A 25611-nucleotide genomic window follows, 5' to 3' on the forward strand; every position below is an offset into this window, starting at 1 on the left:
ATATACAATAAATGCATCATTAAAGTGGTTTTTTCACCATTCTGATCAGAGATTCTGAGATCCATTTTTCTAAAAAGTTAAGGGGTGAAATATGTTGCCTTTTAATGTTGTAAATATTTGTTTTTGGACAAGTCCAATATGACTTGTAAAATGAAAATGGATTAGGCCTAACTAACAGTGGGGAAAAGCAACTATTTTAAAATAGCACATCGTGAACATATTTTTGAGGCATCAGCAATTAAAAATGTGTTTTTATGCATCCAGATGGGTGGCATAAGGGTGTCCCCTCTTCTCTGGCTTAAACGAGATGACTGTCACCTTTTCCACTGATAAAAGTGGTGTCCATCAGCAGTCAGCACCCTACACCACCAACCCACAGTGTCTTGAGTTTCATCAGCTAATCTTTGGCGTGCATCAAGGTTCAGTACTGGGTCCCCTACTCTTTTCAATGTTCACAACCTCATCAGGCACAATCATAAAAGCAAATGTCTTCTCTAATCACCACTCTGCAGAATCACATGACATGTTGCTCAAACCTGATAAAGAAAGCATTTGACTAGGGAGCCCCTACCAGGAGGAAATGCTCCAGGTAACACAGTTCCCAGAGTAGCTGATGCACTCAAAATCTCAGGGGTGTACAATATGTTTCAATTAAGCAACTTGGTGTACATCTTTTTTCTATCATCAAAATGTATTTTGAATACATCAGTATTATGTTTACCCTTCCCTTTAGCTTTATCATCTATTAAAATACAACATTTTGAGTCATCACTGTATGTCTAAAAAGCCTAAATAGTTCACACAATAGTTTATTATTCAAGAATAAAACACATATATCAGCAGCCGGTGCACAGCAGCATTTTCTTTACACATTCTGTACATTCTAAGCAAGCGTGCCGCTCAAGTCCTGAAAAGTGAAGCCAAGCCAAAGTGTCTCGCTCGCCCTCCCCTGGTGGCTGGTCCCAGTATAGGTCATAAAGCCCACCACCCCATGAAGCCTAATGAACGCGATGGAAACTAAACAATCAAATTACACTTCAAATGATTTTTTTCCAAAGATGTTTTCTGTCATTTTAGGTAGTTTTTTTCACGCTGATGTAAATTTAAGTGTTCGTTTTTAAAATAAGTTTGGTCTTAAGGCCAATTTATACTTCTGCATCAGATGCGCGCAGTAGGTACGGCGTAGCATACGCATAGACGCACGTACCATCTCCTCCGACGCCTTCTCTCGTTTCTGCCTTTTAGTTTGAATAATTTCACTCAAATTAACTGTTTTTCCACCTCGATAAGCTCCAACTCCAACATGATCCGCTCTCTTTCAGTCGTTTAGTAGCCTAAACTCAAAACAGCCGCGAGGAATCTAAACAGTGGAACATTAAAAACCGCCCCCGCAAACTAGCGTTTCGGCGGTGTAACTGCAGAGCAACACAGACATAGCGCAGAAGTATAAATGCTCACGACGGCGTCGCCTACGTGCGTAGCCTACGACGTACACTACAGCGTACACTCGACGCAGAAGTATAAATTGGCCTTTAGTTATTTGATGCTATAAAAACGGGAATGTGATGTCATGATTGATAGTGATAGTCAATTAGGCACCACCAACGGACTTTTTGGGGGATTTTCAGGAGGAGCTTCAGCTTTAATTTCTACATGTCCATAACTGTTTATTTCACACTGACATAATGAGTTGTTCTGCAGTAAACTCTACTAAACAGTTTCTGTGAGAGTGAGGGCGGGTCCTTGACACCACGGCTTTACTTCCTGCTCACTACTGCGCAGACTCGGGTCTCGCGCTCACGATTGCGCAGAAGCAGGTCCCAAATAAGATGTCAGCGCCATATTAGGACTTTGGCGGCTTCAGTTTTCACTAATGGAAGAGAATGAAGGGGCGTCGTCCATCTTTTTTTACAGTCTACGATTCTAAGCATGACTATTTCTTGAGGGTTTTTTATTTTATTTTATGTTCTCTTAGTGTTACAAAGACACTCAAGGTCCACAGACTTTCAGGGAACTCTAAAACTTGCTTTCATGTTTGTAGTAGCTTAGAGCGGTTTGGATCACTGTAACTGCAATGTCACCCATATCAACGGGAGTATACCAAATAACTCCCATGATGCTTCAGTAAACCTGAATGACATCATCCCATTCCCGCACAGGCCAGACGCCATTCTCCTGGACGTTGGACGGGGAGCTCTTCCAGTCCCAGGTTTTTACAGGAACATTCCAGTTGGGTCCATAGTTGGCCATCACATAGTCCCTAGTCTCGCAGGGAACCTGGACCTTCAGCTCCATCAGCTCGGCCCAACACAGACTGAATCGTGGGAACACGTATCTGTCAGGAAACAATGTAAATATAAGAAGACATTTCATGAAAGAAAAAACAAAAACAGATTTTTATTCTTGCGTAATAATCAAGAAACTGCGCTGCCGTACCATGAGTCCAGCAGGCGTAATGATATGACGCAGCGCCTGAAAATAGGTCTAATAGGTTAGACAAACTTAGTCCCGGTCACGCTGGAAGTTACTGAGCTGGGGACTATTTTCAGGCGCTGCATCATATCATTACGCCTGCTGCACTCATGGTACGGCAGCAAAGTTTCTTGATTATTACGCAGGAATGAGAGTATAGTTCCTAGCCATATCAGCCTAGAAAATCGCAACTTTTCATTTTCCGTCGGTCTTAGTACACGATGTAACTACAGAAGAGTCAAGTTTTAAATAGGAAAAATATCGAAACTCTTTGGTCATTTTTTTGAGAGAGATGCTAATGGTCTTGTCCGATTCAATGATCTATGCTAAGCTATGCTAAAAGTGGTACCGCCAGACCCGGAGTTCGGCTGAATGGATTCGAAAACGGTAAAACTCAACTGTTTAACTCTGGGGGAGTTGTAAAATGAGCCTATTTCCAAAAAAAGTGGAGTATCCCTTTAACCCTGGGTAATTGGAATTCTGAGTTATCTTGCTTCACATTCATACACTGTTATTGTGTGTTTAAGTGCAAACAAATCAAATAATTAATAAATAAATAAATGACAGGTAAATTCATTTCTGACTACCTCACTTTGTTGTTTCAAAGATTGGCTAATGGCACTGTATTCACATACCAGGCATTAATGGGGTCTGGCAACATCCATGATTGGAAGCATGTGACTGATATTAAAAGCAATGTTTAATTGATAATGGAAAACGCTCTAATACTCACTTGAATTTTTTGCCACTCTTTGCCTGCGTGCCTCCGTTCCAGACAATGTCACCTTCATCATAAAAAAAGAAAATGTCCAGTTTCACATCGTTTCCCTGAAAGGAGAGCTCCAAACTGTCCTCCACCTGAAATTTAAATAAATGAAGGGTGAAAACGTGTCTGATGTAGCTTTCCATTTCTTAAACAACCATGTAGGAAGACACATCACACCTCTTGATGTAAATAAATGTTATTTCCATGAAGAGATGCATACATTTTTGTTCAAGATCTTGTCAATGCAAGAGTCCAGCACTCTGTAAAGTCTCCTCCAGCTAGTGATGGCAAAATGAGGCTTCCTGAACCACTGAGACCTCGCAGCCCATTGCTTCAGCCAAAGGTTCATCACTCGAAGCTTCATTCAGCATTGCTCACTAGTGACACCTAGCTACTGTGCAAAGAACTAGCAGACAAATTAATTAATTTTGAACCAATGACCTGAGCAGACATTTGCCCATTGCCTGGGTATACAATAAAATATGTATCTTTCTCTAATTAATTAATTATTCATAAATTGTTTGGATAGTGACAGTATGAACAGCAAAAGTGACACTGTGTTGAGTGCAGTGCTTATGGTGGAGGGAGTGTAATAAAGTAAACAGCAACAGAATAGTCTGGGGTGGGAAAAGTTACAAATTGTTATTGTGCAGTGAACTGTTACTAGTTTTAGTGCAGTGTTGTGCTTATTGGACTGGGTTTTTTTTTTTTTTTTAAGTGTGTTGGGGTTTAGACGATTCCTCTTCTTGGACAAAACCTCTCCAGCCAGGGGAGGATTTCCTCTTTCTTGCTGACTCCATTACCAGGAAAAAGGAAGAGGTCACAAAAAGGGCAATCCAAATCAAAAAGCAGTCCAGTCCAGATCCAAAAATCCAAAGCAATCCAAATAATCTTATCTAATTAATATAACAAGACTATAATATAGCTAGGCCTACTATAATTAATAATAGCATAACTATTCTAACCTGATATAATGTAATAATATACAGCCCTAACACATATATGACACAATAACGATAGTTATGATAGTTATCTAACTCTCTGACTCTGACACTAGTACAACTGCTTCTAATACTCCTGGCAACATCCACAAGGTGATGCCAGTTTCGAACCCCCTTTATCCGGAAGCGACACTCAGACCGAACCGATGACGTATCCACACAAACCGAGGCCTCGTTTGTCATTAGTCACGTGATTTTCACGTTAACAACACAAGCCTCGAATCGCGGCTTCATCTGGCACGCCCATTTTTTCTCGCCACAAGCTCCGATGCCTCGGTTCAAATGTCACATCACTACCTCCAGCACATCCCAAACACTTTCAATGAGTTTAAGATCTGGACTCAGAGGAGCAGATTCATGTGTGAAAATGAGTCTTCATGTTCCTCACAATCTGAGCCTGATGAATCTTGACATTATCATCCTGGAATATGGCCATGTTGTTCTTCCTACATGTTTTTTTTAAGAATTGAAAGGCTACACACAACTGCTGCCAATATCTTCTTTTGTGTTCAACAGAAGAAAGAAACTCATAAAGGTTTAGAATAACTTAAAGGAGAACTCCGGTCAATTTTAACATTGAGCTCATTTTTTTGTACATTTGGAGTGCTGTCAGTACAGAGAACAACGACAAAAATCGGGGTTGCCTACACCGTGTTATTCTATTTTTTAAATGTGCACCCTGTTGACTTCAATGGGGCAATGTTTAAACCTGCTTTTAGCCTCTTAATATCCTTGATGTGTCATTACAAGTGCACAGGTCATGTGAGTGATTCCTTCAGAGTGAACACGGTGAATCTGACTGCAGTAGATGTGAAAGATATTAATAAAAATTAAGTTAATTCAGCCAGCGCTCATACCTGTATTTACTTCCTGTTTTCGGTCAAAGTCCATAGTAGTCGATTGTCGAGTTCACGTGCGTGATCATAGGTAACTCGAACCATTTTCTCATATTCCTCTAAACTAACTACAAAATCCATCAATCAGATCTGATATTCTCAGAACACCACACAGCACCGTCATCGGCTGGGCTGACAGTCTGAGTCTTCACTGTTGCTTAGTTACCTATGATCACGCGCGTGAACTCGACAATCGACTACTATGGACTTTGACCGAAAACAGGAAGTAAATACAGGTATGAGCGCTGGCTGAATTAACTTAATTTTTATTAATATCTTTCACATCTACTGCAGTCAGATTCACCATGTTCACTCTGAAGGAATCACTCACATTTTCTGTGCACTTGTAATGACACATCAAGGATGTCAAGAGGCTAAAAGCAGGTTTAAAACTTGCCCCATTGAAGTCAACAGGGTGCAAATTTTAAAAATAGAATAACTCGGTGTAGGCAACCCCGATTTTTGTCGTTGTTCTCTGTACTGACAGCACTCCAAATGTACAAAAAAATGAGCTCAATGTTAAAATTGACCGGAGTTCTCCTTTAAGGGTGAGTAAAAGATGACAGTCATTTTTGGGTAATTCCTAACTAAAATATTAATTGCGTTTGAAGTAACAGATCAGCAGGGTTAAGGCTGATCTAGGTTTATGGTAAAATCAAAAATTAAAACCAGGACCAAAACAAGCTGTTTAATATGTATCTTAATTGGTACAACACGTTCGTAGAGTTTGTCAGTGTTTTTATATTTAGAACACTGCGTCCTCTTGCTCTTCTGAGGTGCAATAACGGTTGAGAAACTTGAGAAAAAGAACAAAGTCCATTTCAAGAAAACTTCCCATCCGAGATTAGGGGCCCTATCATTCGCTATTGCTAGTTTCAGCCCGATGCAGTTACCATTTTCACGTCCTGCAGTTATCAGTTTTCACGTTGTTTAAATAGCAAATGCATTTGTGCGCCCATGGGCTGCTGGTCTGAAAACGAGGTGTGTTCGGCGCATTGTTGGCGTGTTGCTATTTTGAGGAACTGAAATAGACTGAGCCATTGACCGACTGAAACCTGCTCTAAAGTCAATGACAGTTTTTTTTGGTTATTTAAAGAGCGTGTTAGTAGTGTGCACCTATAGGCGGGTCCACAACACACGTACACTTTGTCCTGTAGAGGGTCTGCTTGCACTTTAATCTCGCGCACGAGCAGATCCGTTTACTCGCTAGAGAAGCGTTCAGTTTTTCCGCTTGCAAATTCCGCCATGTGAATAACGAATGGCACGAGCGCAACCGGCTTTTAAAGGGAATGGGAGATGAGACTCTGATTGGTTTATTTCACGTTACACCCAAAACACACCCATTACTCATTACGAGAATAGAGACAAAACACACCCATTACTCATTACGAGAATAGAGACAAAACACACCCATTACTCATTACGAGAATAGAGACAACCCTTTTAGACCATGCACTAGGTGCACCGACTATTTTTCCCGTCGTTAAACTAGCAAAAGTGGATTCGGACACGACCTAGGTGGACTGGTGCCATGCGCTTTAGACCATGTGCTTAGATCGTTAAAATAGGGCCCCAAGTCCTATCTACTTGAATGATGGGATCCTGAACTCTCAAAATCTCCTCACCTTTCCGAACTTGTGTTTCAGTGGGAGACCAGCCTTCTGAAACGCCTGAGTGATGTCATCCCTATAATCTTTGATCCAAATGCCCAGATCAACATCTTTACTGTAGGGAATGATATTACACTGCCTGTACCAACCTGTGGGAAAGGGGAGAGAAGAGGAAGAGAGTTATTCAATCTAATTAGAGGCCAAGGCCTTGAGGGTGCATCTGTTAACGTTCTTCTTCTTAACAATAGAACCAAACATAGGATAGTTATGAAATTTGGCACAAAGATGGAAGACAGTATGAACATCAACCATGGCATATTTGGAGTCTCTATCTCAAACGCTGTACCAACATCTCAAATTTGCACCAAAGCTTATATTAAGGCCTAAAAACAAATTGATTGCCCATTTCATTGATTGCTGATTTCTTGGCTCATACAGAGTAAAATGCAACTCAATTTCTACAACACTAGATTCTCCATAATTTTCTGTAAAACCTGGACTATTCACCAGATCTTCACCAAATTTGGATCAGATCAATGTTAGATCATGTTGGCAACAAGATATCAGAAGATTTTTGATAGACCCAAGCATTTTTCTATAACGCTTCAATGAATCTGACAGCAAGCAGGTTAAACAGAACTGAAGGCTGTTGATCTCAGAAAACACTGTCTTTAAACAAAACTAGGTAAAACAGCCATCTATCATTCCCTGAGGGAATTTGAGCCATTCTGGCAAGGCTCCACCTACTGGTCAATAAATATGAAAATAGTTATTTTTGTTTGTAACTCTATAATAGTTTGGCCTAAAATGATGAGACTGATCTTTTTAAGTTTGGTCACGCTAGTGTTTTTGTGTCGGCCATACTGGATGTCAGCCATTTTGAGTAAAATGCTGTATTTTACAAATGCATTGGTGTACTATTTTATGAAACTTGGTATGTGAACCACGTTTCCACCGTCGGGCCAAAAGCGGGCGTGCTAGTGCGTGCAAGGGCCAGTCACACTTCCACTGTCACTTCCAGGGCATGATCGGGCCTCGTCGGGGCTTCCTCTCGGCCAACGGCCAGGGTTTTCTGGCCCGCCGAATACCTTGGTCCAAAGCGGGCCAATTGGCTTGAGGAGTGGTTATGAACAGAGGAGTTTACCCGAGACTGGATACGGCAGCGCTGGATGATTCTATATACTAGCTAACATCAGACTTTTAAAATAATTTACCTCAAAACTCACTTTCATGTTTGAATGCCTTCTGTTTGTGATCCGGTGTGGTTTCTTATCACTATATAAGGTAGAAATATTTATATGCGATGCAAAAGACTGCACGCTAACCATTACCATAGTAAACATGGTAAATATGAACACTTGAAGAATCAGACAAATCATAAAGGATATCACAATCATGTTTGTATTTTATCTGTCAGTAGCCTACGTCTCGTCTCTTTATACCGGACTACCGTAAAATAAAGCAACTTTTTTTTCGGGAGCTTCCTCTGTTTCTCTGACTGAAAATATAACTAGCCAACTGGGAGAGAGTGCTATAAAGCTCCTCAGGTCGTATTTATGGTGGCATATTTGTAGAAATTATCATTCTTTCTAAATGTGATGTACTAATAAATAAACAGAAACAGCCTCGTCTGAATAAGTGTGTGCTCTTTCTTTTGTGAAATAGACCTAACGGTAAACCACTTTATTTCTGTGTGACTAATGTGCAGTTTTTACTCAAATTAATTCATTATGATCAATGTATCACTTTTTATTGTAAACCTGTGGTAAAACATTGATTCTTGTGTTTTATATATTCAAGTAAACAACAAAAATGCCAGCAAACGGTCGCTTATATCATGTTTGTTTTGCGATCACGCTGTTTCCAGTGATATCTTTGATTGGTTTTCTGATAAAACTTCCATGTGTTGGTGAAATGATGTGTTAGTGTGCCGTTGTTCCAGAGAGGCGTGTTACGGGCAGGTTTAGTGAAGCGCTGTGGAGCTTCTGGCCCGACAGTGGAAACGCAGCAGATTTTGGGCTTGTTGCTCCAGGCCCGAGGCTATTAGCCCCGCCCGGCCCGTTTGAAGCCCTGGCTCGCACTGGCCCGACAGTGGAATTGCGGCTAGTGGCTCCATGCCTTGCTTACTACTTCTGATTAATTTGCTCTATTGTTCTTGGTCCGAGTACAAAGATTCCATATTTTCCATAGTCCACCCTTCTGCAAGTGTCATTTTTATTTCACAGAAAGGACCCGTTTTTTGAACTCTTCCTTCAAAATTCATTGGATCTTCCCCAAATTTGTCTCATGTCTGATTTAGAACATGCTGGACAAAAATGATCAAAAGGTTTTTGACACCTAACCATTCATGTGGGCAACAGTGCCATCTATCTGCCAAAAGGAGACAGCAGTTTTATAAAAAGATATTTTGCTCATGGATTTTAAACAGTTTGGACTGCAATTTTCTGTTAAACTTTTTTGTCATTGGTGTGCATGGTCACATGACGCTGTAAGTTCAGCATATAAGAATAATGTGACTGAAGACTGGAGTAATGATTCTGAAAATGTATCAGCTTTGATCACAGGAATAAATTACATTTTACTATATATATATATATATATATATATATATGTGTGTGTATATTCACATAGAAAAGTTATTTTAATTGTAATAATATTTCACAATAATACTCTTTGTACTGTATTTTAGATCAAATAAATGTGTTGGTGAGACTTTCAAAATCATAGAAAAATCATAAGTATTCCAAACTTTTGACCGGTAGTGTATAGGCTGTGATTCATTGTATTTAAAAGGAGTTTAAAGCATGTATGAATATAAGTTTCAGAGCTTCTTACCGAGACAGGTTCCACTGCTGAGCCAGAACGGCACTCCGAGCGCAGAGAGGACTTTTGAAGCAAGATGAAGCAGACTTTTAGCCCTCATCTTAAAGTCCACAGCCTCTGCAGAGGTGTCTTCTGGGTACAGCTGCACAACATTATTTAGACACTGAGCCCAATGCACTGCTTAAATCAGACAAAACAGGCGTAGAGCTGCACGATTCAGGATAAATTGAAAATCACATTTTTTTAATTAATTTTTTTCAAATAGAGATCCCGATTCTCCCATGATTATGAATAGAAAATTAAACAAAATGACATGTAGCCTAATTTACTAGAGGTTCTGACAAAATTTTAAATGCTGCAGTCTATTTAATAAAATGTTTAATTGATTTTTATAATCGGTTTGAATGAATGATTCAGTCACTCACTCATAAATACTTGTTTAATTACTGGATGAATCAGCGTTTTTGAACAAATCTCATGATTAAATGACAAATACATTTTTTAACAGTCACTTGTCGCCACCTACTGGTGTAACGATGTAATCGATAAAACCGCTATTTGAAGTGTCAAGTTACTTTCAAAAGGTGATTTACTCTATTTTGATCACTACCGTAGACATCAGTGTTTATATCCGATCTTTAAACTTTTATCCCAGTGCTTCTGTGATAATTAGAATTATTGTATAATGATACTGTGTGTTTGAAAAGACTGTTTGTGAAGTGGTTTCACATCTAAACACGACATCTGCTCTCTCTGGGTCAGAACGCAGATCTGAGTGTTCACTGTGATCGGACTTGCCAAAGGTTTAATAGACAAAACCGAATCGCTGTCATTTATGAATAAGATGACACGAGTGTTTAAATCCAGATTGTGATCTTTTAACGATCAATCGTGCAGCTCTAAGTCCAAGTAAGATATTCAAGCATTTATATTTATATTTCCCATGAAACATCAGTACCTGGTAGAAGGCCTTGGCTTCTCTACTGCGACACTCCAGAAAGCGACTGCTGGAAAACTCTCGGAGGAAACCAGAGAAGTTTTTGGGGATTCTTATATCAAGACCATCAAGAGTGGTGAGAATGAGCTCGGGCCTGGAAAAGTCAATGTAAACAATCTTAAGTTTCTTTCCCTTATATAATAAAATTACCCTTAAGATAATATCACACTCACACTACCGTTCAAAAGTTTGCTGTTGGTAAGATTTTTTTTGTTTTTGAAAGAAGTCTCTTCTGCTCATCAAGGCTGCATTTATTTGATCATGAATATATAGTCAAATGTAATTTATTCCTGTGATCAAAGCTGAATTTTCTGCATCATTACTCCAGTCTTCAGTGTCACATGATCCTTCACAAATCAGTCTGATTATTTGATGCTCAAGAAACATTTATGATTATTATTATCAATGTTGAAAACAGTTGTGCTGCGTCTTCATATTTTTGTGGAAATTATGATAAATTTTATTTTAGGGTTCTTTGATGAACAGAAAGTTAAAAGAAAATAATTTATTTTAAATAGAATCTTTTGTAGCATTATAAATGTCTTTAAATGTCACTTTTTATTAATTTAATGCATCCTTGATGAATAAAAGTAGTAATTTTTTTTTTTTTAAACAAACCTTTGAACAGTAGTGTGTATATGTGCCTGTATTAGGGTTTATTTTTACTGTTTGATTTTGTCCTTTTTGAAAAGGGCAAATTCACTAATAGCTTTCTGGAAACAGGAACACGGATGGAAAACATGCTTCTGATCTCCAAGAACATTTACATTTAAAAGTGCTGTATGTAAGTTTACTTTGCACTCTACTAAAGCATAAAAATACCATAATATGTTTGCATATATTGAGGAAACATGCTAAGTTTCATAACATGCTTCTACAGACAGTTATTTTACTTTGAAATGTGCGTTTCCAGGCTGGAATGTGTGTTATTGTTTTGGTCTGTGATACTGCATGTTGCCAATTTGCCGGTATTTTAGATTGGACTGCAGTACCTATTTCAACCACTAGTCATTCTTATGCCTGGTTCAGATTACACGATTTTGGCACGATCCCTTTGACATAGGGTGTCGTGGGGATTCGTAAACGACAACGTGCGTCGGGATGCAAAATTCGATCTTTTCATCTTGTATAGTGTGTCGATGTGGATGACGCGAGTGAGTGCGTGTGTATGTATGTGTGCGTGTGAGTGAGCGTGAGTGAGTGAGTAAGTGAGTGAGTTTCTGTGAGTGAGTGAGCGAGCGAGAGTGAGTGTGTGTGTTTGTGTGAGCGAGTGAGTGCGTTTATGTGAGTGAGTGAGCGTGTTTGTGTGAGTGAGTGAGTGAGTAAGTGAGCGTGAGTCAGTGAGTAAGTGAGTGAGTTTCTGTGAGTGAGTGAGCGAGCGAGAGTGAGTGTGTGTGAGTGAGTGAGTGAGCGAGTGAGCGTGATTGAGTGAGTGAGCGAGAGAGTGTGTGTGTGAGTGAGTTAGTGAGCGAGAGTGATTGAGTGAGTGAGCGAGAGTGAGTGTGTGTGTGAGTGAGCCAGAGTGAGTGTGTGTGTGTGTGAGTATGTTTGTGTGAGTGAGTGAGTGAGTGAGTGAATGAGAGAGTGCGTTTGTGTGAGTGAGCGAGCGAGAGTGAGTGAGTGAGTGAATGAATGTGTGAGCAAGAGTGAGTGTGTGTGTGTGACTGATTAAGTGAGTGAGTGAGTGAGCGTGAGTGAGTGCGTTTGTGTCAGTAAGTGAGTGAGCGAGAGTGAGTGTGTGTGAGTGAGTGAGCGAGAGTGTGTGTGTGATTGAGTGAGCGAGAGTGAGTGAGTGAGTGAGTGAGTGAGTGAGTGTGTGTGTGTGTGTGTGACTGTGTGTGTGTGTGTGTGTGTGTGTGAGTGAGTGAGTGAGCGAGAGTGAGTGAGCGAGAGTGAGTGAGTGAGCGTGTGTGTGAGTGAGTTTGAGTGAGTATGTGCAATATTGTATGTATGTTGTGCGAGTGACTGTGTCAATTGTGTGTGAGACCGCATGTTTCTGACATGTTTCTTGTCCATGACACGACAAGATTTAAGGAGTCAAAATCGTGTAATCTGACACAGTGACTATCGTAACAGACAAACCAATCGTGTAATCTGAACCAGGCATTACAGACTGAACCTTTAAGTACTCGTCATGTGTGTGTGCATGCAGTGATCATGGCGTCACCTGTCATAAGCCCCGGAATAACGGCCAAAGTCCAGTTTCCCGAATGCGGCGAAGGTCCGGTCCATGCCGTCTCCCAGCCGGAGAGGCCCGTGCCACAGGTACTTCCCACTGCGCTCGTACAGAACCACCACATGAACCACACGACTGTTAAAGCGGAACAAGAAGTGCAGTGGGATTTCTTTGGCCGTCAGATCGTCCATGCTGATCAGTCTGGGATCTTTCCCACGAATCTCCATCAGCTCCAGACCTCGCTCAGCTGACGCCTCCAACAGCGCGGCCTGCACACACACAGAAGATCTTTCATCTATGCTTCAGTTAAACTGATGTTAAAGGTGCATTGTGTAATATTTAGGAGGATCTGTTGACAGAAATGCAATATCATATACATAACTATGTTTTCAGTGGTGTATAAAGACCTGGCTTAATGAACCGTTATGTTTTTATTACCTTAGAATGAGCCATTTCTGTCCACAAGAACAATACAAGAAGTACAAGAACTACAAATCCATGAACCATTGCAAACAGCATAATTGAATTTAAAAACGATGGAGAAAATATAAGACTACTCATTTAAAAATGTTGAAAAAATATATAAAAATGAGTGCTGCACAATTAATCGAATTTATTACTGAAATCGCGATATGGCTTAGTGCAATTAGACCTTAGACCTTTCTAATGATTTATACTCATGGGCTGCCTGCAAATAACCCTGTAGTTTTTTTCGTAAAATAAAAATATTATTATTATTATCATTATATTCTTATTTATTGTTATATTCATTTTTAAATACTCTAATCTTATGTTTGATAATGAAAGTGACTATTATTACAATATTAATATTTCTTTTTTTTGTTTAATATTTTTATTTAGAAATAATAATAATAATAATAATAATAATAATTATTATTATTATTATTATTATTATTAGACATATTCATATATAAGAACAAAATGTTGGGCCAAATTGTGCAGCCCTATAAACAAACAAGCACAGCATATGTATATATATTTAATATGTTTAAAAAAAATATTGCATTTTAAATCACAATAAAAAAAAATAAAACAATATCGCAATTAGATTTTTCCACCAAATCGTGCAGCCCTAATTAAAATTTTACAGTAATAATTACATTGCAAATATGCATATGTATATATGTGTATATATACAGTGCTATGCATAAGTTTAGACACCCATGCTAAAGTTGACTAAAAAGAGGAATAAAAAATCATCTTTTGGAAATTGAACTTAATGCCTTAATTAAAAAAATTAGGAAAAATCCAACCTTTAAGGACACCAATTTTCTTTGTGAATGAATAATGCATCGTAAATAAATAAATGTTCTTCCTTAAAATACAGGGTGCATAAGTTTGGACACCCCTATGTTAAATTCCCATAGAGGCAGGCAGATTTTAATTTTAAGTATTTAAAAAAAAAAAAAGTTTAGGATACTATGCATCCTGATAAAGTTCCCTTGGCCTTTGGAATTAAAATAGCCCCACATCATCACATAGCCTTCACCATACCTAGAGATTGGCATGGGGTACTTTCCATAAGATCATCTCTCAATGCAAATCAAACTAGCTATTAGGCTAACTGAAATAAAACCATGCCAGTCTCTAGGTATGGTGAAGGCTATGTGATGATGTGGGGCTATTTTAATTCCAAAGGCCAAGGGAACTTTATCAGGATGCATAGTATCCTGGATCCATGAAGTAACTGGCCTTTAAAAATAAAAATCTGCCTGCCTCTATGGGAATTCAACATAGGGGTGTCCAAACTTATGCACCCTGTATTTTAAGGAAGAACATTTATTTATTTACGATGCATTATTCATTCACAAAGAAAATTGGTGTCCTTAAAGGTTGGATTTTTCCTAATTTTTTTAATTAAGGCATTAAGTTCACTTTCCAAAATCAGATTTTTTATTCCTTTTTTTAGTCAACTTTAGTATGGGTGTCTAAACTTATGCATAGCACTGTATATATATTTAGTAGGGAGACAACTTGATTACGTCATTTTCAGTGCTTTGTGGGAATGGCCAGAGCTAAAGAGCAATTTTGGACTTTAGTGCATTTCGCTTGTTTTGACTAAAACTAAGTTGCAATAATGTGTGCTGACGTCTTCAAGCAGCAAAAAGTATCGGTTAACAACGCAAATAATGACTTTTACTTCCAGAACACGACTGTTGCACTTTTAATAGTAGGACTACAATAATATTATTGACATGTTTGTCTTGATACTAGAATTATTATTAGATAATAAAATGTATGCGATTTTTTTTATTTATTCTCAAATCAACATTTCATGTCCCCGTCATAATGTATTTGGTAACTTCGTGGTGATACAAGTCTTGGCTGGATGAAAGTAATGACTTCCAACATGATTGTATTGATTTCCTCACATCATATTTCCAGAGGTTTCCATACAGTGCGAATGTGGTGAAGTCTCTGTGTGTGCAGAAGAAACTGCAGTGAGGCTCGTTCAGACGACTGTCCCGATACAGAACGGCATCCTGGGACAGGAGGGTCAGAGAGGCGGTGTCAACCAGAAACACAGGCAATTTAAACTTGTGGACCAGACCCAGGAACTTCTTCAGCAAATGCTGGATTAGAAAAAAACACACAAGACACAAAATGAGCCGAGGAGGAGTAAAGGCATTCATATGCAAGTCTTAGCATTAAATCAGACTCACCAAATGTGCCTCTTTCCCCGACAGATATCTTTTACTGTTAAAAACATCAAGCCCGTTCTGCAGTGAAAGAAATAATGTCATTATATCAGGATATCAATCAACAAACATGGGTTCATGAGCCGTTCATTTATAACTTACATTAATATACAGTATTACACAGACACACACATATATGAAGAGTTCAGATGCAAAAGCCTCTAAGTGCCATCATTTTTTATCAAGCTTGTATATTTAAGTTCAGTAATTTCACTTAAATGACAATTAATAGGTCATTTTCATTCCCATTTAAGTGAAATTACTGAACTTAAATATACGAACTTGATAAAAATGATCATTCTAGAAGAAAATTTCAGATGGCACTTAGAGGCTTTTGCATCTGAACTCTTCTTAAAGTCCCCCTGTGGTGACAATCAAGCTTTTAATGTTGTTAATATGTCTATGTGGTGTTTTTAATATGCTTTAAGACAAAGCATGTGTAAATTCATAAGTCGACAGCATTGCTGAGTATTTCCTCCTTAAAACTGCAGTGAACCAAAGACAGTCTCAAAAACACGCTTTGAAATCGCTGGTGTTTCTGACGTCACAAACTACCTTGTAACCAATCAGATCAACCTGTGATCGTCAACCAGTGGATCTCTGAGCTGAGTGAGTGAGTGGAGGCGGGGCTCATTTGCATATTCATAGAACCGCATATACTAAATGAGGCAAGGGTGTCGAGTTACATTCAAGATATTTAATGTCTATATTTTAGGACAAACGTCTTGTTAATGATTTTCAGTTTCGTTCAAGGTAAATAAAGCAACAGTTTTTCAAAAACGGAAGAATATGTAAAAGTATGGTATTTGGGGTAAAAGGCACAATAATTAACATGACAATAAACAGCCGGCTGACTTTTCCGTTTGTTGACATAGTTAGATTCAGATGGTAAATATCATATATTAAGTTGGGTGTCAACCTTAGAGATAATCACCATATTTATAATGAAACCATCATATTAAAAAAACAAAACAAACATATTAATTATCTAAAATAATAAAAAATATGAATGTGTTACTACTACTAAATTATTATGAGATTTCATTCAATGCTTCCAGAATCTTTACTTTTTAAAATAAAATGCTTTCTGTATTTTTAAAATGAACATATTTTAATGACAGTCTATTTAATTGACTTTTGTAACTTTAATAAGGATTAATTAATATGGATGTTTAATTTATACAATGAATACTATGCAGTGTTATTTTACATTTGCTTACTTTATTAAATTTCTGTACCTGAAAAAAACCGTCAGACCTGAAAACGTGAAAAGCACTGTTTATTTCATTTGTATATGTTATATTGTATTTACATGTGCTTTTGCTTGTAATTTGATTATTTGTTCTTGTTTTATTACTGGCTGTTTACTTGTCTTTAATAATGTTTTAAATTTATATTAGTTGGGCTAGTAGTTTTAGTTGTGGTATTGAAACTGGAATGGAGAATTGTGAATTTTCACTGGTATCTAAAATGTCATTACTATTTCATGGCCGGTAAAAAATATTTATGACCATACAAACATACATATTATTATCTGAGACAGAAAACATTTTTTTTTTTAATGTAGTTTGTTTTTCATGTCATCACACTGTTTAGAGCATAAGAAACATGGTAAAAAACATTTTTGAAAAATGATATTTTATTCATATGTTATGCTAGGTCCTCTGTAGTGGAGTGATTGAGATTTGAGTGTGCAAAATGGGATTTTTTTTTTCAATCACCAATAAATTTTAGGGTTTCAGGATTTATTTTAACTAAAATTTGTATAAAGATGATTCTCAACTATGTTATGAAAGATATAACGGAATGAATTGATACACCATTTTACTTTATGCAATACGTGGGTAAAATGGCCATAAATTAATATTCCCATTCAATGCAATGTAATTTGCACATTAATGTGTTCTTGGAGAAACATTTAATGAAAAAAGAGGTGTAATAATTGGAGTAATAATTAGCAACATTTTAATAATAATATCTAATATTTCATTAGAATATTGATGTATAATTTATTTCCATGTTCACTTGTTGTGTCTACCAAAATGCTTGATAAACATGATGTAAGTCCTGATGTCTCTACAGTGGACATTATGAAATCAATGCCCTGTTCTGTAACAGAAAGTCATTTTTTGATTTGAAACCCCATAACGTTTTCCTGAGATGTTGGTTTATGAAATGTAATTTGAAAAGTAGTCCGATTTAAATTATGATTACAATATATTATCATATTTCCATAAGAGTGCTACATTTGGTCACTAAATGAATGTCAGTCATTTTTAAAGACCAAAGAGAAGTTGTTTTCATGGTGAAACCTCCAAAGATTTGGTGTCTCTGAAAAGTCCTGAATGTGCTCTTTACAGGACACCCAGGTACGACATGTGACATGTATGATGTCAGAGAAATTCACTAAAGTGGACTAAAGTCTATTCCAAATGTATATATTTTATATTTGTAGGATGTTTCAATGTTATTTAGGCCAGAAGAGTATCATGTTTGAGTTGTTCTCTTTGTCATTATAATCGCAGGTTTGTCTCTCACCTTTGTCGAGTACAGTCTGTAGTTGTAGATCTGGAAGAGCAGAAATATGGAGCTGGCAGCGATGAGGAGAGTCAACACTAATGTCCTGTTTATTCTAGCCATTAGAGCTGATGCTGACATCCGACACACACAGGAGGATCATATCTGTGCTCATACACACACACCTGAAGTCAGAGGAAAACACACAGGATCAGGACATCTATTGGATATTATTAGACGAAACAACTAAATTATGCATGCTTATAATTCAAAGTAAAACGAGCAGCATTTAATTAATCGCTTCTTTTAACTTACCCGGAACAAGAAAACGGTGAAACGCTGCTTTATCACAATCATTTATGAATGTATTATTTATTCTGCCTGTGTTTTCACATCAGATTCACAGCACACTGCCTGCGACCGTGCGCCAGTAGGGACATGCGCTCTGTGAAAACGCGTTGCAAAAATAGTCTGGACGGGCGAGCTGTGCCAGAGCCTCTGTAAAGCGAACCGTAACGCGGCGCTACACTGACAAAGAGACAGAAAGCAGTTTACAGTTTTATTCAATTTATGCCATTTGTAAAACTCAGAAAGCGAGTCAATGGTGTACAGGCAGTAATGTGATTAGTATGCAACCATTAGCCAGAGATGGTCTTATAATTATTGGAAGATAGATACGAGTAGTAGGCTATAACCAATACATTTTGGGTTGACTTAAGTTCTTATGTTTTTAACCCTACAAATGTGACCCACACCTTCTTTCTCAAAGAGGTTTTTTATTATGAAATCCCAAAGATGTTGTCTCTTGCATTTGTGGTTGATTTCTTTATCTTGCATGTACAATTCACAAGCAATGCCTCTTCCTCTTTTTCTTGCTGAATTTAACTCTTATTTCATCCCTTAGACTTAAAAATAACAAAAACGTGCAAAATTGTTGATGCATTTTGACGATTTATTCAAAGATATGATTTAACCTTATTGTGCTTTTCCTTTTTTCTGTTTATATAATTCCATATTTTGATGTACGCAAATCCATGATATTTATGTTTCCTGTTTTTTTTTCGTTATGATTAGGCTATTCATTGTAATTTGTAAGAGATACAACCATGCATTTCTCTGATCTTGTTTGTATGTATAAGTTCTGCAAAAAAGAAAAAAGGGAGATAAGTGTGTTCATGGCTCAACTTAGATCACGTGTGCCTTGATAACCAATCACATTAGTATTGACGTCATTGAATTTCGTTTAGAGTTGTGCTGCAGTAAATAACGGTTTGTGGATATCATAGAAATAAATGAAAAACTAAAATGATGCCTGTCGTGCAATTATCCGTGACTTCTCTTAATCATAAATCTTTTTTTTTTTACTAACCTAGCAGGCTTGCCTTCTAGTGGCTTTGGAAGAGCCATACCATTTTGTAAGGTTGGTTGAATTTTCTTTTTTGGGTGATTTAACCCTTTAATTTGTAGCAGTTTAAAGGGTCATTCAATTTCTTGCAGTTTCGTGATACCAACACCAGATGGCGCGACCAAAGTCAACACTGAGACGAATGGAAGTCTTTGGTGAGCTTTAATGTTTGGAATTAAGCTCATTAGGAGTGTTACACAGAAACAAACAGAGGCTTGATTATTAGTTTCTGCACAAATGTTTGACAAAATCTTGCTTCATTCAAAAAAATAAGACCTAAATGACTTTTAAAAATCAACTTAAACTCGGGATGACACATGTATACAACAAAAACGCACAGTCCACATCCAAAATTATTATCCAGATATAATAACAGTATATGACCATCAGAGGACATTAAAAGCAGCTTTTATCATTTTTACACTTGTGCAAACCTTTCCAGAGTCGAATTCACCAACTGAAGGATGATCTACAGAGTTTCGGATCTCAGGACATTTACAGAAAAAAAGATAAAACACTCACACTACACAGAACAAAACTAACATAATATGAGAATCAAGTAGTGAAAGACAAACAACTCAAAAAAGCATGTCTTCATTCAACCTAAATCAGTAAAAGAAAGTGCACTCAACTATTCCCTGATAAAGCGACTAGCTTTTCCGCTGCAAACATCTCCTGATGAAAGCAAGTGTCTGTCAAAGAGAACGTGAAGGGAAACGTCTCTCCGTGTTTTTCTGCTGGTCAAAGCTGTCCTCGTCCTGGAAGTCTACATGCCTCGGCCATCGCAGGTGTGTCCAGTTCTCAGGTTGTCCTGATGGTTTCGGGAGTGTTCACGGCAGGAGGGAAGCGTCCACTGAAGGCAGTTTATCGTAGAAGCAGATATCACAGGCCACTGAAGGATCCTGCTGAGAGATACTGCTGTTCGATCCTCCCAGACCGTTTTCTGTTTTCTGGAAGCTTCTTACAGCACTGGGAACCTGCAGGCCTGTAGTCAGAGTCAGACCGCCACACCACACCTGAAATACAAAATATTTCCACTTTAGAAACCTCATAAGTTTGAACAAGCCACGGAAATAAGCCGAGATCTTTAACCACAAAGCCACACGACTCTAATATGCTTGGTTTGAAATCACAGCTTGTTTCTACGTAGATTAGAAAAACACAACAAATCCAGATGATAGTATAATCTGAACATATGAACAGAACCTGCAACTTCACAACATAAGATAACTTTGACGTGGGGAAAAAAACTGCACATGAAATTATCCAGGTGTAATCATATTTAATGTAAAGTCAAGTCAATTTATTTATATGGCGCTTTTCGCTTGTCATATAGTCACATTTAGAAGATAAGATCTGGGCAATAATGTAGTTAACATTTTGCGAAGATATAAGCAGTTGAGATTTTATGTTAATATTACATGTAAGCAGATAAAGTTGGACCTTTATATAAAGAGCTCGTTTCCGCCACAGAATAAAACAATTTTAAAGATAATTGCAACTTTTTATCTCACAATGCATTTTTTTGTGAAAAATAAAGTCAGAATTACTTTTTTTCTCGCAATTGTGAATTTGTGACTATATAAGACTACATGTCAATGAAATAATATGTCTGTATATAGTCAGAATTCCGAGATATAAACTCACAATTGCGAGAAAAAAGTCAGAATTGCGAGTTTATATGTGAGTAAAAAAGTCAGAATTGTGAGATAAAAATTACCTTTATTTTAAAGGGCGATAATAGTTACATTTTGTGACGTAAAAACAAAATCAAACAGTAGAGATTTGCTATATAGTATATATGGCTTTACATACACACTGGTTGATGGTGATATGTGTTTCGAGACGTGGATGCGTGATGAAATGCACACAGACTGCAAGTGCAATGGGACGTCTATTAATTTTACACGTATTCATTTAGCAGATGCATTTATCCAAAACAACTTACAAATGAGGAATATTACAAGCAAATTGTCACAAGAGCCAATAATTCACAATGCCAAGTTTAAAGTATGAACTAAACTGGTACACAAGCTAATGCAGAAAAGAAGAGAAGACGAACAATAGAAAAATAATACATTTAATTACATTTTCCATATTTACTTACAATACTCAAGAATAACTGGTTAACTTCACATCAGCCTTCTTAACAGCATGAAAAACAAAACTGTTATTCTAATTTTGAATAAATTATACAAACAGCTGAAGGATTTGTTTTTGTTGTTGCTTGTCACTTATTTATAACATTTAATCAGTTGTGTCAATTAATGAATTGATTCTGTTGAGCGAATGATTCAATGACTGGCATTTCAAGTAACGATGGCATTTTGGGCATGACAAGCACATCTCTTAAGTTACGGTTCAGTTTGTGTTCATGTTTATTTCAGCAGTGAAGAAGACATAAAATGACAATTTTTTTATCTTTTACCAAAGAAACATTAGCAACAACAAAAAATGTATTATGACGAAGAGATGTTTTGTTTGTGGTCATAAAGATGCTGTAGTAACACTTTATTTTAGTGTCCTTGTTATGCTGTACGGGCCTATTTTAACGATCTGAAACGCAAGTATCAAACGCGAAACGCAAGTAACTTTGTGGGCGGATCTCGGCGCAAATCTAAAATGGGTTGGTCTGAAGTAGCTTCATTACTCATAGGTGTGGTTTGGGCATAACGTGAATAAACCAATCAGAGCGTCATCTCACATTCCCTTTAAGAGCAGGCGCGCTTGTTCCATGGCGGATTGCTATTATAACGGCGGATTTGCCAGGCGCACGCCAGGAGCGGTTCACAGCCGAGGAGACCGACGTTCTCGTCAGGGCCGTAAAACACAGAGAAGTAACACTGTATGGGGATGGGAGAAACCCGCCCAAATTAGCTTCGGTTAAACAGGCGTATAATAATTTGGGTAAATGTGTAAGCTAGATTTATGCCTATTTTTTCACGTCTTCATGGACACCACAATGATTTCCCTCATGTGGTAATATTTTTCCTTGTAATTATGTATTACATTATTAGTATTATGTAACTGCTGCGTCTGTGTAGATGAGAGAACCAAAGTGTATGCGCGTTGTGCACACGCTACATTATGGCCAAGCATGCGCCCTTAAAATAGCATCTGAATAACGCGCCACTGACTTTAGACACGGTTTTTCCTAAATAGCACCAGGGAACGTTTGCGCCGGAACACGCCTCCTCTTTTCGCTGAACCGTCCCCGGGAGCGCAAGTTCATTTCCTAATTTACCGACGGGCGTCTGTGGAGGGAAAAGTCCGCTGTGCGTTGGGTACAAAAATAGGAATCATATATGCGTTGGTGTACAAAGTCAATTGCGCTGGGTGCAAGATAGGGCCCTAAATGTTAAAAGTACTTACTATAGTAAATTATGCAAAGTTACAATCAGCTAACTCTTGCACCCTAAAGTAAGTGCATTAGTTGTCATTATTCAGTACTTTAGTGTATAATTACACATTGACAAGGACACCTTAAAATAAAGTGTAACCACTGCTGCTCATAAATGCATTTAGCATAATTCTGAATGCTTCATGTTTATTTTTAAATATCATTACCTCAAAGATGAAATGGTGTTTCAGTGATAATACTATTAAAAGCTTGTATTATTAGTAAACAATCAATTCTTTCGAGTCGCCTGATTTGATTAAAAACATCATCTTTTTAAACATATTTCATGGAAATGCTTGTGCATGGTTTGCAATAAAATAACCCATATTTGCATGTTGTTTGTACTCCAAACTCACCATGAAAGCTGGAACAACAGGTTGGGTGAACTTCATCTTAAAAGTATGGAGTAATTGTTTGTTTTCAGCATTATAGAAAGCAAGTTGGCCTGAAAAAAAACACACACACACAAAGCCTTTAATAAATATCCGAGGTCACATTAACATGCTGCAGTTCTTCAGGTGACGCATGATAGCTCACAGAAAGCATGAATGGACATGGCTGAAACTCAATCTGGAGGGATCTAATTGCACGAGTGAGAAACCTGAGGGTGGGCTATAATGTTTCCTCGGAGGAATGAAGCATGACATGAACGTACAACACTCAAATAAACCACCCATAACAACACAGAAGCCTCAACATCACAGTGAGTGCATAAAGGCAAGCCGGACATATGAAAGAATAACCTGAAAAATCGTATTTTTCTTAAAGTCCCCCCTGTGGTGCAAATACAGCTTTTAATGTTGTTTATACATCTATGTGTTTAATATGCTTTAAGACAAACCATGTGTAAATTCATAAGTCAACACCATTGCTGAGTCTTTTCTCCTTAAAACTAATTTTAATAATCAAAACTCTGTAGTTTTAAAACATATATTGCAATGTAATACAATGATGATTGAGAGATCCTTCCTCAAAAGCCTGAATCATGATCATATTTGAGACTCACATAACATGATTTTTCAAAAAAATGATGTATGGATAATCAAGTAAACTGAGTTGCTTCAGTCTAGTAAGTGTTCAACTTGAAATATTACTAACAATATAACAGTTATTCTCATGTTTACTTCAAAATCAGTAGATTTCAGACACGTGAAGCACGAGCTGAAGGTGAACGTTTTTACAATTAAACTAAAAGGCCTGTTACTTGCTGAAAAAGTCTAAACTATCAATCAGACGACATGTAGTAGATTGTGTGCAACAGGTTTTTTAATCAAAGTTTTGATCATTTAGAGGCGTATCAAACGTGATACAGTAGGCTTTAGGCCGGGTGTCCACCAAAGTGTTTTTAGCCAGCTGAAAACACCTAGCCATGGTCGCTTGAGAGCGTTTTGGCAGCGCAGCATTTTTTTCAGTTGAGACGCATTGCTAGCCTGGCAAGCCAGACCCACATCAAGATGTTGGGTCTGGGAACACACCATTGGCAGGGCTCAATCCGAGGGGCGGGATAAACGGTTGTCTTTCAAATTGCCTCTGCACGCAATAGGATAGCGCTACAACCAACCAGAGCAACGCAGAAGGTGACGTAGTCAGAGAGATTAAACTTTTGCCGTATCCGGTCGGCAAAACTCCGAAAACATCTTCCTTTTTTAAGAATGACTTCAGTGCCGTTCTTTGTTCTTTTCTCAAAGAAAAGCTTAAGTCCAAGTCCTCCAGAGTCGCGGCCAAAGCCGATTTGAAAGACCGCTGTTCACCAGCAGCAGCAGCTCTTCTTTGCTTTCAAGTAGCAGGGAATTCACACGGAACCGTCGCAACTCTGCCGTCATTATGTTAAGCTCGCCCACCGACTCTATACACGATGTGATTGGCCTGACTAAGGTTTGGTTTTTCCAGCTCGCAAGCCAACGGAGAGTTGCTAGACGACCCTGGCCAGTGGGGGTGCATCTAGATTTCTAGGCTAATGCTTTGCTTGTTATGATACGGAAATTCCGGAATATCCGCAAAAGTGTTACTAGTATCTCATTTCACACATATTTTGTTTCTGTGTTGATTCTATATTAAAATGTTGATACAATGTAACGTATTTTCTCTGGCTCTTGTTATAAATTATTTTGTTCTGTTATTATGCTTGTTGTTGTCATCTGTTGACGTTGTACAAGCAGAATGTGGCGGTTGGTCGGTGTGGTATTAATCACGCCCCTCCTTCACTGTGATTGGACTGCTGAGCAAAAAGTGACAGTGATGAGCGCTGCTGAACATTCTTCAACTCTCGGCGTTCAGCGCTTCAGCGTGAAAAAAACGCTCAGCGCCTTGTTACGCTCATGGCATTTAAAAAACGCGGCGCTCCCATTGAAAACAATTGGAAAAATACGCCAGCCGTGTGAAAAAATGCTTTGGTGGACACACGGCCTTAGGGGTAATCAAGCATAAAAGAACTGCTACACAGATTTTTGCCATTTCAGATCAGATTTTGTACATTACCCCGATCAAAGTCACAGTAGACTCCTACGCTGTCAGGTACCGGCACATCCAAATTCTTTGCCTTGTTGTTGTGTTTGGCCGCAAATGAGGTCTGCAGCCAGTTGTTGACGTGGATACACCAGGTGGTGTTGGTCTTCCCCAACTGGTCGAATTTCCCAAGGTTTCTGTAGGCCAAACCAACACTGTAGGACTTGCAGTCTTTCTGAGGCTTCACTTCCCAGTAATGCTGCCCAGACTCTATACTCGTGTCACCTAAACATGCAGACAAACATACGAGTTTAATTACAACAGTGTCTTCGTATTATTAGAATGTCAATAAAGTGACGTTATTCCAGCAAACACATTTGTGT

General features: G+C 38.0%; 2 protein-coding genes across 4 annotated transcripts in view; both read right to left on the reverse strand.

The window, feature by feature from the left end:
- Positions 1–782: 782 nt before the first annotated feature.
- Positions 783–18416, reverse strand: fktn (fukutin). The gene is made up of 10 exons (XM_084415184.1): positions 18294–18416; positions 18000–18163; positions 15426–15482; positions 15135–15335; positions 12733–13010; positions 10527–10659; positions 9581–9710; positions 6761–6894; positions 3206–3330; positions 783–2335 (listed from the first exon to the last, which is right to left on the reverse strand). The coding sequence occupies exons 2-10, from the start codon at positions 18117–18119 to the stop codon at positions 2122–2124; spliced, it is 1392 nt and encodes a 463-aa protein (XP_084271310.1). The 5' UTR covers positions 18120–18163; positions 18294–18416; the 3' UTR covers positions 783–2121.
- A 108-nt stretch (positions 18417–18524) lies between these two features.
- Positions 18525–25611, reverse strand: part of fsd1l (fibronectin type III and SPRY domain containing 1-like) — a 44886-nt gene continuing 37799 nt past the window's right edge. For 2 of the 3 annotated variants that reach the window (XM_084413657.1, XM_084413659.1), the window contains 3 exons: positions 25262–25513; positions 23140–23228; positions 19533–20399 (listed from right to left, as the gene is read on the reverse strand). In XM_084413657.1, coding sequence (XP_084269783.1) covers positions 20214–20399; positions 23140–23228; positions 25262–25513 — 527 coding nt within the window. In that variant the 3' untranslated portion in view covers positions 19533–20213. Of the gene's footprint in view, positions 20400–23139; positions 23229–25261; positions 25514–25611 lie in introns of all 3 variants that reach the window. The other variant, XM_084413658.1, reaches the window with a different exon arrangement.

This window comes from Rutilus rutilus, assembly GCF_951802725.1.
Source record: "Rutilus rutilus genome assembly, chromosome: 7".
Lineage (NCBI taxonomy): Eukaryota > Metazoa > Chordata > Actinopteri > Cypriniformes > Leuciscidae > Rutilus > Rutilus rutilus.